General features: G+C 42.1%; 1 protein-coding gene across 1 annotated transcript; it reads right to left on the reverse strand.

Annotated features, from left to right (window-relative positions):
• Nucleotides 1–2,101: 2,101 nt before the first annotated feature.
• rab11a (RAB11a, member RAS oncogene family) lies at nucleotides 2,102–12,958 on the reverse strand. The gene is made up of 5 exons (XM_005742837.1): nucleotides 12,751–12,958; nucleotides 7,602–7,797; nucleotides 6,921–7,114; nucleotides 6,500–6,580; nucleotides 2,102–4,582 (listed from the first exon to the last, which is right to left on the reverse strand). The coding sequence occupies exons 1-5, from the start codon at nucleotides 12,788–12,790 to the stop codon at nucleotides 4,446–4,448; spliced, it is 648 nt and encodes a 215-aa protein (XP_005742894.1). The 5' UTR covers nucleotides 12,791–12,958; the 3' UTR covers nucleotides 2,102–4,445.
• Between the last annotated feature and the right edge of the window lie 1,136 nt (nucleotides 12,959–14,094).

The following is a 14,094-nucleotide window of genomic DNA, read 5'->3' on the forward strand; positions in this document are numbered from 1 at the left end:
TGTGTGTGTGTGTGTGTGTGTGTGTGTGTGTGTGTGTGTGTGTGTGTGTGTGTGTGTTTCTCTGGTGAAATTCAGTACAGTTCCGACAACAGTTTTATGTTAATGTGCAATCCTTAATATGTTTAATATCCGCGCCAGAGGGAGTGTTCGCCCAGGGCGCCAAACAGGCTAGGACCGCCACTGGTATGGAGTGACACATGTCCAATGTAGTGGTTTATGTGCAAGTATGCCATCAACACTGACACAAGTGCAAGAAAACAGCCTTTGAATAGCTGTCCACTGTCGTGACCGCTATGCGTGAAAGGGTTAATACTGTGCTAAAGGCTAAATACTTCACTCTTCATCAAACAAGTCTTAGCTATCTTCACAACAGAAAAATAACGCAGACAAGCCTCCTTTGTTAGTGGATGGGACTGGGGTCAAACAAAAACATTCATTATTTTTGGTTTAATTAGTCTCCTTTCCTTAGTTTACTACTAACTTAATACTTCAGTGGTCATTTCCATTGAATTTTAAAATCTCTAACCTATAAAACTGTTACTGTATTGTTACTGTATTGAATAAATATGAGTGTAAAAGCCAAGCTCTCAATTTCCCGGTCAATCTACGTCACCACCCTCACCTATGGTCACGAGCAGTGGGTAGGGACCGGAAAAACGAGACTGCGGATACAAGCGCCGGAAATGAGCTTCCTCCAAAGCGTAGCTGGTGTCTCCCTTACAGATAGCGTGAGGGGTTTGGACATCCGGGCGGAGCTCAGAGTAGAGCCGCTGCTCCTCCACATCGAAAGAAGCCAGTTGAGGTGGTTCGAGCATCTGACAAGGATGCCTCCTGGGCGCCTCCTGGTCGAGGTGTTCCGGGCATGTCCCACCAGGAGGCCCCGGGGCAGACCCAGGACACGCTGGAGAGAGAGATCATATTATTACTCTGACCCTACCTACATTACAGTGTTCTGTTTGCATCTGGAAATAAATATTTTTATGTTCTGCATCTCTTTGTGCTTTGTCTGTGTCATTTTTCTATTGAGAAAATAACTGTACTTTCAATTTCATTTATAAATGCTTTATAAAGCAAAAACAGACAGCTGTTTTACTGCCAAAACAGCTGTGACCCATCAAGTCATGGAGTCCACCGGACCCTTGAAGATATGCTGTGGTATCTGGCACCAAGACGTTAGCAACAGATTCTTTAAGTTGCCAGGTAGAGCCTCCATGTATTGGACTTCCTTAACTGGATTGAATTTGTCTTTTTTGTTTCGTAGCAAGATGCATTATCCTGCTGAAAGATGCCGAAGCCATGAAGAATCACACTGCCTCCGCCGGCTTGCCTTCTTCCCATAGTGCCAGGTGTTCCCCAGGTGTGCGACACACACACACCTAGCCATCCTGTGAAGTAAAAGAAAGTGTGATTCATCAGCCCAGGCCTCAATGCTCGGACCATGGTCCAGTCCCGATGCTCGTGTGCCCATTGTTGCCACTTTCTGCAGTGGATATTTCGGCGCAGGCACCCTGACTGGTCTGCGGCTCTGCAGCCCCATACACAACAAACTGCTGTGCACGGTGTGTCCTGACAGCTTTTGATTAAAACCAGCATAACTTTTCTGCATTTTGAGCCAGAGCAGTTCATCGATTGAATTGCACCAGCCTTTGCGCCTCACATGCATAAAAAAGCTTTACTGTTCCTTTTTTGGACATTTTAAAAAGCTACACAGATAGCAAGGAAACATTGAAACAATGTTTAGTCAATATCAGGCGATGTCATAGAACCAACGTTAAGATCTGACGTCAGTATACTGACCACTGGCTGGCAACACAAGAGCTTCAGTTTGGAAGCCCAGTCATGTAGCTGATGACCTAGGCTCAAAGTTCACACAGATCTAACCATCACAATGTGGCCATCGTCAAACCCGCTCAAATTCTTATGCTTGCCCATTTTTCCTGTTTCTAACGTAACTCTGAGGGAAAAATGTTCACTGACACTATGATGAGATGATCAGTAGTATTCACGTCACCTGTCAGTGGCCATAATGTTATACCTGACGGCAGTAAGACTTCACAGTACAATAAAAAACTACAGTTAAAAAAAAAGTAAAATCCAGAAAGCTTTTTGACCGGTGCGCTTTATTAAGATGAATTGATAACTTAAGATATAGACACAATTGTACAATTTATCAATCTGTACAGAACAAAACCGTTCATTTTGACCCGTTCTCATATTTAACGCTCCAAATTCATTGAAATGACATAATTTCTCACTTATGTGTTTACACTGAAATTACAGTCAGTTATAGAATTCAATAGTTAAAAAAAGAAAGAAATCAAAACACATATTTAAAAAAAACAAAGAAACACACACACATACACACACAGGGAAAAATGAAGACAACAAAGGTACATGAAACAAGAAATCATATTGTCAGAAGAAAGAAATTGCTTTGTCCACAGATTTCCTGCTGTCAAGTCTGGAGAGGCCCAGTGGACAGTGCCGTCTGTTCGATAAAACGCCATTGGCACGGCCAGCTAAAGCTCACACATTCTGGAGTTACCCATTTACCCTCTGCTGCTAGACACATACACCAAGTTCGGGCTTTGTATATGTCTGCGATAACCTGAAATTTCAGCTTGAAGGCTTTTAGCAGGAGCCTGCCAGTTAGCGGATTAAACTGAGCTAACTCGTTAAGCATGTTGTATTCGTTAGCCAAGCCTAACCAACCATCAAGATTTCATAAATGGTAATGACAATGTTAGCTACATAAGGCGATACAATGTGGAGGTGCAGTCGTACACAAAGCCATGCATTGTGTTGAAGTCAGAGGCAGCTTGGTGTGCGTAGGCTTTATGTGACAGGGGCAACATGGCTGTCCTCCTCCTCGAGAGACACACAAAGCTAGGTTAATGAGGAGGCGGACACGACGGTGAGCTGTTAGTGAGCGTATGAGAAGCGGTCTCCACAGGTCGAGGAGGCATTCGTAAGTTGGCCAGAAGCTTAAGCCGCTGACTTTTGTTGTTTGCCAGAGGAGCAACTTCACACTAAATTAGGTTCGGTTCAGACTCCACGTCACTTTTTGGTTCTTAGACAGACCCGGTGTCCCAAACTGGCAAAAGAGGTCCAAATTTTGTATGTGCAGCAAAAGCCTAATCCTAAATAAGTAAGCATGTTTACTAGATCAGCTCTTACACTTAAGTGCATGATTTATTAAGCAAATCAAACCTTGAAAAACATCTTTCTCAGTGTGTCTTAACTACAGTACTGTGGTTACATGCAAAGCAGAATTGGCTAGACAACAGGAAACTTCACATTATAAGATTACTGACTATAATAGGAATGTCATACAAGACTGCAATCAGCTACTTTACTCATACTTCTTTTTCCTTCACTTGCTATAGAAGTCGCATTAGAGGAAAAAACCCAAACAGCCATGTGCTAGTTTCTGCATAGTGGTCAAATATGTTGGAAATTAATGCATGTTTTCTTAATGCTGAGCAAAAAAGCCTGCTAGATTTATTCTGTATTCAGTCCCGTTCAACGTGAGCATGAGTAACTCGGTATGCAGCCACTTAAAATAGAACATGATGATTCAAATGCACAGGCTTCCTGTTCAGGGTTCCTAAAATGATGATAGTGTTCCACATTTAGTCCAGTTCAAGTCAACCACCTGGACGTCAGAGGTCCATCTTCGGCATGCTGTCACGAACCCGTCACCTGCTGCAAATGCAGTGACGATGCCGACAAAGTTTACCAGGCTGCGCGCCACATGCTAGCTACACTCCCCTGGCCTTTCCACTAACTGAAGCTCAACAAATGTAAAAGAGTCCGGCGTCATTTTCACAGAAATCACATCAAACAGCATGACACTACCGGAGCAAACGTCCGCAATGTGCTCGATACATCCACGTAGTTTCCAAAACAGTACATTGCACTAAAGAGGAGGTGAGGGGCGCTAAAATAACAGAGGCAAAGCTTTAAATTCAGATTTAGTAGCAGATATATGATACAAGACATTAAAAAAGGTGGAGAAATCAACTGGAGCACTGAGCTTGAGAAGAAGAAAACGAATCACATTCATATATTAAGACATTTTTGTGACATGTCAGCGCATCTGCAGTAATGAAATCTAACGTGATATGAAATGCCTGCTGCTTGCTGTCCTGCAGTAGTCTAAAGACAACGGGGCTCTGCTTAGGGAGGGCCGCCCCACATGGGTTCATCCTAAACTGGGATAATATTTACTGGGGGAAGGGGAAGAATAGGGTTAGCAGGAGGAGGTAGGTGCAGAGATCAGGTCACGGCTTCGAAGCTGCGGCTCATTCCCCACACGCCAAACAGTATGTCGAGGCAGTCTATTATCCGAGGGCGGGGCTTAAGGTTGATGGGGATCGAGGGAGGAAAGGACAGGGAGAAATGGGGGAATTGGGGGGAGAGATAGTAGCGGATCTGAGGCTGGGCTAGATGTTCTGACAGCACTGCATCTTTGGTTTGTTCTCAGTGGGCTGCACCTGGATATTAACCACGTTGTTGCTGGGAGACATGTCGCTCTCCTGGCGCTCCGACATCTGCTTCTGGGAGACGATACGGTAAATCTCTGATGGGAGGACGAGGAGGAGAAGAAAAGTAATGCGTCAAGTTGATAGATGATAGACATGTGACAAAACAAATTATTCTTATGGAAGGCGTGTAATTCCTCCATGCAGCTGACTAACAGGAAGCATGGCAGCCAAAAAAACAATGGCCGACTTTTCTCATCATGCAAGTCATTACTACAACTATCACTGAAAGAGACTCTTTTAAAACTTTCATAACATCCCGTAAGTGTCTAGCTGAAAATCAATCGAGCTTTAAATGTTGGCTCCGCCTCTTCCAAGTACTGTCGTCCTGTGACCAGGATGTAGATCACGCCTACTTTCTGGTCATCACACAGTGTTATCTAACAAATACCATGCATGCATTTTATTCCCCAGTGTCACATGTTATTAAAAACACTGTGCAAATATGTTCCTGCAGAAAAGTAGTTAGTTGCAACCTGCAAATCTGGGGAGAATTACAAGGCAAACATTAAACAGAAGGCGAAACAGTATTTAATCAGAGTAAACCAACTGTGATTGGATTCTAGCAGAGAGCACTGAGTGTCATTGTGCTCGGTACTCTATGGAGAGAAAAAATCTAAAACCCGAGTATCACGTTTGTTGTTCACTTTAAGTACAATTACACATTTAAAGTATGAACACAACCAAAGAGCAATCTCCGATGGAAAACTGCAGTTACTCTAACGGCCACTGATGCCAAAAGAGAGTCAGTACCCATCAAATCTAAATCAAAGTGCTCAACTTTTCAACAGAAATATGTTTAGAGTAGGGTTGGACGAATATATCGACGATTGTTTTTAAACAGGCGATTTATTTATTTGTCTGCCCATCAGTAAGTTTGCTAATAATGATGGCGCTAATAGAAGCAGTCAACAGAAGAAAAAACAGCGCTGTTTTAACAGCACCCTCTTTCATCTGCGAGCAAACGCCCCCTCCTCAGAGTGCGCCCAGATGCTCGTCGATGGAGCTGCAGAAGCGGGCGATAGCCTAGCATACTCACCGGATGGTGGACACGTACATGCTCATCCAAGTTAGTCTGAGTACTTTGCTCACACTATACGTCTGCACACGTGACACGCTGCTTTGGTTACATCCTTAGGCTTACGTCTTTCATCCCAAATTGGTGACTTTATATTTTTTTAGTGCTGTCAGCGTTAACGCGCCGTCGCCATGACTGATGCGATTTACAATTAACGTATCTGCAGCGCAGACTGACTCAAAATCCCTGAAATGTCTCTGTCAACGGATTTCGGCAGTTTCTCCAAAGTTTGTTCAGTCTGCGCTCCAGATGGGTTGAGCTCGTTAAAAATTTTAATCATGTTAACGCGATGACCACGTTAATGCCGACAGGCCTAATTTTTTGGGGGGGAAATCAGTTTGCAAATCAGTCTGTGCATGATTACATTGCTCGGCCCATCAAAAAGTCTGCACATGCGTTAACATATCGCCCATCAGCGATTATTGGACTGATGATTGTTGGTTGGAAAATTTTTACATATCGCCCAACCCTAGTTTACAGTCTGACACACACACACACACACACACACACACACACACACACACACACACACACACACACACACACACACACACACACACACACACTAAAACAAAATATTTGCCTGGATAATCCCCATAAAAACTGTAAACAACCCACTATGACATAAAGTGAGTCCAGAAAGGCTGTGGGGTCAACTCTGTTTACTCCCAGCAGCAGAAGTTCACTTGGCACCAAACTTCCTCACACTGTGACCGGCCTCATAAAAGTGACAGCTCTTGATAACAAAGACACCTGTTCAACTGGGCAGCATTCCCTCAGATATCAGTGGCCAACAGTGTGTTACTTGATGGGTATTTTTTACCTTATGGTGACCTGTGAAAGGACAGGAGTCTAAAGGTGCACACACATCACACACCTGTCAGAATGGTCTGGAAGGCCGTCTCTACATTGGTGGAGTCCAAAGCCGATGTCTCCAGAAAAGATAAGCCATTCTTCTCTGCGGGGCAAAGCGGAACAATCATTATGAACAGATCATATATGTAGCATTTTCACAAACACTGAGTCAGTCTGAGCCATTACACAGGTTTATCTGAATGTGTGCACCACACACAGTTACACAGAATTACTTCACTGTGTAGCACAGCAAATGAAAGATGGGTCTTATTACTAGTATCACTAATGCATTGATCCTCAGAGCATAGTTCTAATATTTAGAATTTTTACAAGATTTCAGGCTCTAGAATTGCCATTTAGGGTATTCTATCATGAGATTTCTGTGTAATTGTGATACTTAATAGACACTTTATTCCACAGGGTAACAGAAAAGGATGTCTCACCAGCAAAAGCCCGGGCCTCATCAGTGGGAACAGCCCTGAGGTGGCGCAGGTCACTCTTGTTGCCCACCAGCATGATAACAATGTTGCTGTCAGCGTGATCCCTCAGCTCCTTCAGCCAGCGCTCCACATTCTCATAAGTTAAATGCTTGGCAATGTCATAGACCAGGAGAGCACCAACGGCCCCACGGTAGTATCTGCATCAGAGCCATGTGCACATGGACACACTCGTTATTACACTGTCGCAGTGAGAGCTGAAACAAACCTGAACACTGTGTGTGCAGGTGCTGAGGGGTATGTTGGAGGGCTGTGGTTTATTATTCGGTCAATATTAGCTATGGTCATGATTTTCCAACGACTGAACAGTCATTGAACTACATCAGCCCACAACACATCATTTCCTCAAGAAACTGTAAGATTTTTACATCAGCTCAACTTATTGACTTTGTTTTGGGTTTTTTTGAGTAAAAAAATATTAATATTCCAAGAAATTTACTTGGTTTTTAAGAGTGGAGAACTGTGGATGTTTTTTGGATAACAATTTTCCCTTGAAATATCCAACTCATCTGATGGAATTACTAAATAAGTAACACTGGTGGTTATTAACTTAATAAAATTAATTCACTGATATATAACAAGAGATCTAGACGTGAATCCTCCTCTGGCAGTCGCTGTTATACTCACGCTGAGGTTATGGCTCGGTAACGCTCCTGACCCGCTGTGTCCCATATCTGGGCCTTCACCGTCTTGCCATCCACCTGGATACTCCGCGTGGCAAACTCGACTCCAATGGTGCTCTTGCTCTCCAGGTTGAACTCATTGCGGGTGAAGCGGGACAACAGGTTACTCTTTCCCACACCCGAATCCCCAATAAGGACCACTGAATCACACAATGGAGAAAATGCAACGTAACTGAATCTGGGCAAGAAAACAGTAAAATGATACCGGTATAAAAGATGCTCAATATAAAGTCCACAGAACTTATTCCATCCATGTTTTTACACACACACACACACACACACACACACACACACACACACACACACACACACACACACACACACACACACACACAGGTCCCTCGCTATAACGCGGTTGGCTGTAGACTAGGGATGGGTACCGGTGTACCCATCCCGTTTTCTGACATAAACGGTAGTAACCAGACCGAAAAGCAGTGCACATTTCGGTGCTTTATTTCGGTGCTTTTTTTCCTGAGCTGTGATACACTTTAGATTCTAGCCAATCATTTTACCTTTGCGAGCGTAGTAGGCGGGCCCAGGTACGTACGTTCTGTTAGAGCAGAGCTACAGATTAAAAATGTCCAAGGCGAAGCGGTCAGAAGTCTGGCTGTACTTCACAGCAAAATATGCAAACTCAGCAGCAACAAGTGCTTTAAGCTGATACTGTGATACTGTCAAAGGAGGTAACACCTCGAAACTGATGAAACACCTGGCGACGCATAGCGTTTTTTTAAAAAGCCGAGAAATGCGCCGTATTTGATAGCTTGCTGCGAGACCTCACACCGAGCACATCTACTGCGGGTGGGTTGCCTGTTATGCAACATCCCCCAAAAACACGAAGAGGAGAGTCCTGGCCCCTAGCCCTGCCAGTGTAGCAGAAATGATGAGGATGATGATGCAGCAGCAGCCGTTCTTCTCTGCGTGAGTAGCTTCATGTTGTTCGTGTGTAATTTACGTTGAGTAGGCTAACCACGTTATTACATTAATGCATGTAAGGTGAACTAGCAAACATCATCATAGCTACATGCGGCTGTCCTCTTGTTTGATTGTTGGACAAAGTTTGTGTTCTCCATTCCTTAAGCACCGGTTTGAGCACCGTTTGAGCACCGGCACCATTTCAAAAGTACTGGTTTGGCACCGGTATCGGATAAAACCTAAACGATACCCATCCCTACTGTAGACCATTGTCAATCAATCTCGTGCTGTGCCTCCTGTACAGTACAGAATTGTTCAGTGGCTGGCAGTGTAACTCTGAAATGCTGTACTGTATGTTTGTACGTTGTCGCCCAAAAAAACAACAATGTTGACAAAACGTCGTCACTTGCAGGAGCCTTTGGTTTGAACTTTGAGAGTTTAAACAAGAGAGAAAAGTGTGAAAATGTTCACGCCTGTCTGAGAAAAGTGTATTAAGTGTGTAGTGAGGGGTTTCACCGCCTTAAAACATCTAGAATAACTGATAATAACTAAAAATAAAGTTGCCTACTTCGCAGATTTCACCTATCATGGGTTATTTTTAGAACTTAACTCCCGCGATAAACGAGGGAGCGCTGTGTACATACACACACACACAAAGGTATATAAACCAACAATATAATAGCCAATCTAAATCTTATATACAGAAAATACAGGATTACAGAAATGAAATGACTACTACAGAATGTACATAAGGTGTAGCTGCAGTCTAGCAGTGTGAAAGTTCAACTGGGAGATGGTGAAGAAACAGTTACACTGTTAAACTGTACTTATTTAAAATAAACAATATACGTAATGTTGCAGTACACGTTTGACTTCTGTTACAAAAGAAATAATATTTAAGTCAAAATGAACCTTATATTTTTCACATTAAAATGAAACCCTTCCCAGCAATAATTGCAATGCAGCCTCTGCATAAAATAACACAATCATCAGAAATATTCCTGGAGCTCATCTCATCAGCTAAACACAGCTCATAGCCAATAATTACACTTATGTCAAAACTAGAGCTGCGATAACTTAGCATTACTACTCTTGTGTGATATTCTTTAGTAATATCCACGCCTAACATCATATCCATTTTCTACAAACTAGTTAGCATCAGTGTTTTCTGGTGATGCCGGTAGGATTAGAGCCTACTCCAGCAGAAATCTGACAATAAGCAAGTCCACTACAGATAAAGGCCTAAAACAGATACACACAAATTCAAAAAAAAACATCTGCAGCTGTTCATTTTCAGTCTTTGGGAGCACGATAGGCCCACATAGATTAGAAAAACAACAATTTTCAAAAAGCCTAGCCATGTTTCTACTGTAAGAGAACAAAGCGGTTCGTGTTTTATGAAATTCTGGGATGTTATGAGGATGTTTTCCCACTGCAGGGCCTTTATGGTGGCCTTCACCGTTAATCATGTTCCAACCACAGGAACATAAAAGAAAAATGCAACGACTGTTGGGTAGATACTTTGGACTGATCCCAGACATGTGCACATATGTAACCTCACACAATATGTTCAGTTTAAAGCGCTCTAATGTGCAGCCGTCACCTTAGAAGTCATAATAATGTTTTGAGTAGCACAGGCAGCAATCTTGGGGATCCTTTTCTACCCAAAAGAAGAATCATAACCTACAAAACACCCATTTTTCTGTGAGCATGCACAGATCCTGAAGCAGAAAGCCCGGTGTAACAGAGAAAGCTGATAATCAACTCTGTGATTCCCGTTATCTTCAATAGGGAAAGGTATGAGGTCACCCGCCTGAAAACTTCAATGAGGTTTTGTTAAACAAGCAAAGGCAGAGAAAGCCTGTCTGTCTTGAACTTTGTTAGTAGTCATCATACTGCAACGAATACAGAAAAAACAACTCATAAAGCGTGTTAATAATTTTGTGACAGCTTCAACTGGGACCTCAAAAGCACACAGCAGGAAAAGGCAAATTTTATAAACAGGAATGTGACAGCAAAATGAGGAGAGTGGTGGGATCCCAAATATCTAAAGTGAATTTTGCCATATGTGAAAGTCTGCTGTTTATCTCATAGGTTGTTGGTTGTTCAAAAAAAGCCACTAAATCTTTAAAAAATAAAATAAAAAGAACTGTCCTGTTGGCCTATCACAGAAACTAGTGTGGGTACAAATATATAACTTAGCACAGAAAGTAATGAAATTAGTGTTCGGTTCATTATTTCTTTAATGGAAGAATGTTGCCTGGCAATAAATCTTAAACCATTAAAGAACCTGTTTATTTCCCCTTAAATGCTGCCTGATGGTGAAAGGAAGACAGAGTTGTGGGTTAAGTAACAAAGGTGAGTATGTGGGTTACACCAATAACAACTTGCCAAAACTTCCAATGCCAACGTCAGACATATTCTGCTGCTGACTCGTTATTCAGTTATTGGATTGAAAGTGTGAAGAAACAAGACACACTGGCAATTTCACAATTTATTCATTTAACAGAGACTTCAGTAGCATGTGGAGGAACCAAACAGCCACGACAGCCTCATCTTATCCTCATGCTTGGTCACACACTGCTGTGGGATTGCATCCTTCAACCCATATTTATTACAAGGCAGCCAGTGTGGTTGTGTTGGTTACTCTGGCAGGACTAGCACCCTCCATGCTGATGCCACAAGCATTCAGCTGTGTTGACATCAGGACTGCTGGCAGGTCATTCCATGCTCTCCACACCTATATTCTGGATTTAGTCTCTGATAAACTCCACTCTGTGTGGGTTAAGCGTCTTGGAGGACAGAGATTGTTCCCAGACTGTGGAGATATGGATTGCCACTGGTTACAGAAACTCATCTTGATATCTAGCTCCACTGAGATTACCAGTGATGAGAAGCTTTGTTTTTTCACTGAGGAAGATGCTGCTCTTCACCATCACACTGCCTCCACCAAAAGCTTTCACCGTATCGGTGCATAAATCAGCACAGGGTTCTCCACATCCTCTCCATACTCTGACACTTGACACTATGAGCCAACTGCAGTAAGCACAATCTGGACTCATTGCTGAACGTAACATTCCTATACACATTCAGGGTTCAACTGCACCCATTATCAACACTAAATGAAACTAACAGTGAAGGGCAGTCATGGCAGTCTGTTCCAGGTTGTCTGGTTACAAAACCATAAGAAATATTGTCCTCCAAACTTTGATTGCAAATCTGTAGAAGACTGAGTACCACACTGACAGTGTGTTTGTGATGTTGTCTTGTTGGGACACCGACTGCACAGCCTGTCTCTGATATCCACCCTCATATGGGACCTGGCCTTCAATGTGGAGATGGCACTAGGACTCACTCAAAAATAATGCTGAAACTTAGTCTTGTAAAACACCAACTTGAAGTTGCCCTATGACATGGATCTCATCCAGATCAGTCAAACATGTTGACTGATCAGGTTCATGCCCTGCTAATCAGACATCAGATTGTCCATACCTGGCGTACCAGAAGCTCAAAACAAGAGTTGATAGTTGTTTGACATTGGCATAGTTCTTCATGGGTGCAACCCAAACATGCGATACCATTTAAGGAGTAATAGAAAAGCATTCCACCAGCACACGACTTATTACCAAGAAGCACTGTTATGACACAAAAATAGTAAAAGTAATCTTCCTGAGTTTTTAAGCAAATTTTACACATTCACAGTAATAAAAATACTTTAAAAATAACATAATGGCGAAAAGAATGATTTGGGTCATTTTTAAAATTGTGGTCACGTGTTCATGAAGCAGCTCTTAACGCATTCTTTCCAATCCTCACACAAGTTCCTGTAGCTTGTCAAGCTCGACCTAAGATAACGTGATAACGGTTAACGCTAGGCGTGTCCGCGCCTACCATCAACAAGCTAACAGTAGCTAACAGCTAATGTTCTTTTCTTTTCGCCCCATCACTTCAATACACCGTACGTAAAGAAAATAGCACTATAACGCCAACCCTCAAGTGAAGGCCGTTTAGAGGTATACACCCTCAAATCAATTTCCCTACAATTTCCTGAAAGCTCGGTGAAAATCAACCACAGCACAAAGGTTGACGCTGGCTTAGTTAGCCTGACAGCTGACCAGCTGGCCTGTTTAGCTTATCGGCTAAAAGCTACGACACTAACGAGAAATTCACATTTTTACCTTTGAATAAATAATCGTATTCATCGTCTCTAGTCCCCATCGTCTTATTGAGATTGAATATTTAGTCCAAGATATGCTTCGTTTCAAAGCAAATACGGCAATCTGCAGTATTTTACTCTTCCAACGGGAATGTGTTTGGGAGCCGTACTTCCGTATTTTCTTCTTCTCATTCGCTGCCGCAGAAAAACGACATAATTCTGACATCAGACATCTAGTGGTCAGAAATATACGTCCCAACTATCAACTTTTCCTTTAGGGCCGATATATGGAAGTAAATACGTTGCAAAATGCGAGAGCTGTCAAAAAAAGAGATAATGTGTAAAAAAAAATGTAAACTTGTATTTTCACTTGCGCTTTAAATGTATAGTTACAGAGAAAATATACATAAATGTGTAGATTAATGTTTGCAATTCAGTTTTTACTCATTTATTTATTTAATTTTTTAACTGCTTACAGCTATAACTCTGTGGTTACAACCTCTCAGATCAGTGAATGCAAGCGCTCAACTGCACCCTCAGAAGTCCCAAATTCATGTGTTCTGCGCTTCAGTAGCAGCAGCAAAAACCACTTTAGCTAATAGTAAATGTGCTAGCTAACTAGCTATCCGGCACGGTCATGGGTAGTTGCATTTAACATTTTACAAATTTAAAATCTATCAACACCAATCTATAAATGCCCCTCCCCCAACCTTCTCCAACCCTAATGCCAGGAGACATGAACCCTCCATCAAAGATGGTGTGCTTACTGTGGTCAGTGAAGATGAAGATTAAAGTTTCAAATAAACCAAATATATAAAATTTAAATCTTATCATAGTTAAAAAATGTTTAAATAACAAGCTCAAGTAATGGAAATATGCTTGTTTATTAGTCAGCAGAAAAGTGCCCAGCTGATATGTATTTTTTTGTATTTCTTTGTATTTGAAAATAAATGTTGTGCTGATTTAACTGCATTTGTATTGAGTGTTTTTAATTAATATTTTTAAATAAATATTTACATGGAGTGTTTATACTGATTAAGTAATCCTTTCTGTTTTGGTTAGTCTAGCTTTTCCAGTGTCTTTTCTCTGTTCCACAAGTTTACTGCCCATTTTATTTTGCACAGCTAGATGTCTCCTCTGTTTTGCATTTAGTTTTGCTTCCTTGTCTCATTTTTAACTATGTTTTAGGCTATCTCGTCACCCTCCTGCATCCACTTCACTCGAGTCCATTGTGTTGAACTTGTAATTCAGGTTGAGGAGACAGTTACCTGTACAGCACTGCTACAGTCAACATGAGGAGGGGCATCAAACAGGCCAAGGAGGTTTACAGGAGGAGGACAGAGGGCTTCCTAACTGATAACAACCT

Source organism: Pundamilia nyererei, unplaced genomic scaffold, assembly GCF_000239375.1.
Source record: "Pundamilia nyererei isolate P.nyererei 1_Seehausen unplaced genomic scaffold, PunNye1.0 scaffold00124, whole genome shotgun sequence".
NCBI classification, from domain to species: domain Eukaryota; kingdom Metazoa; phylum Chordata; class Actinopteri; order Cichliformes; family Cichlidae; genus Pundamilia; species Pundamilia nyererei.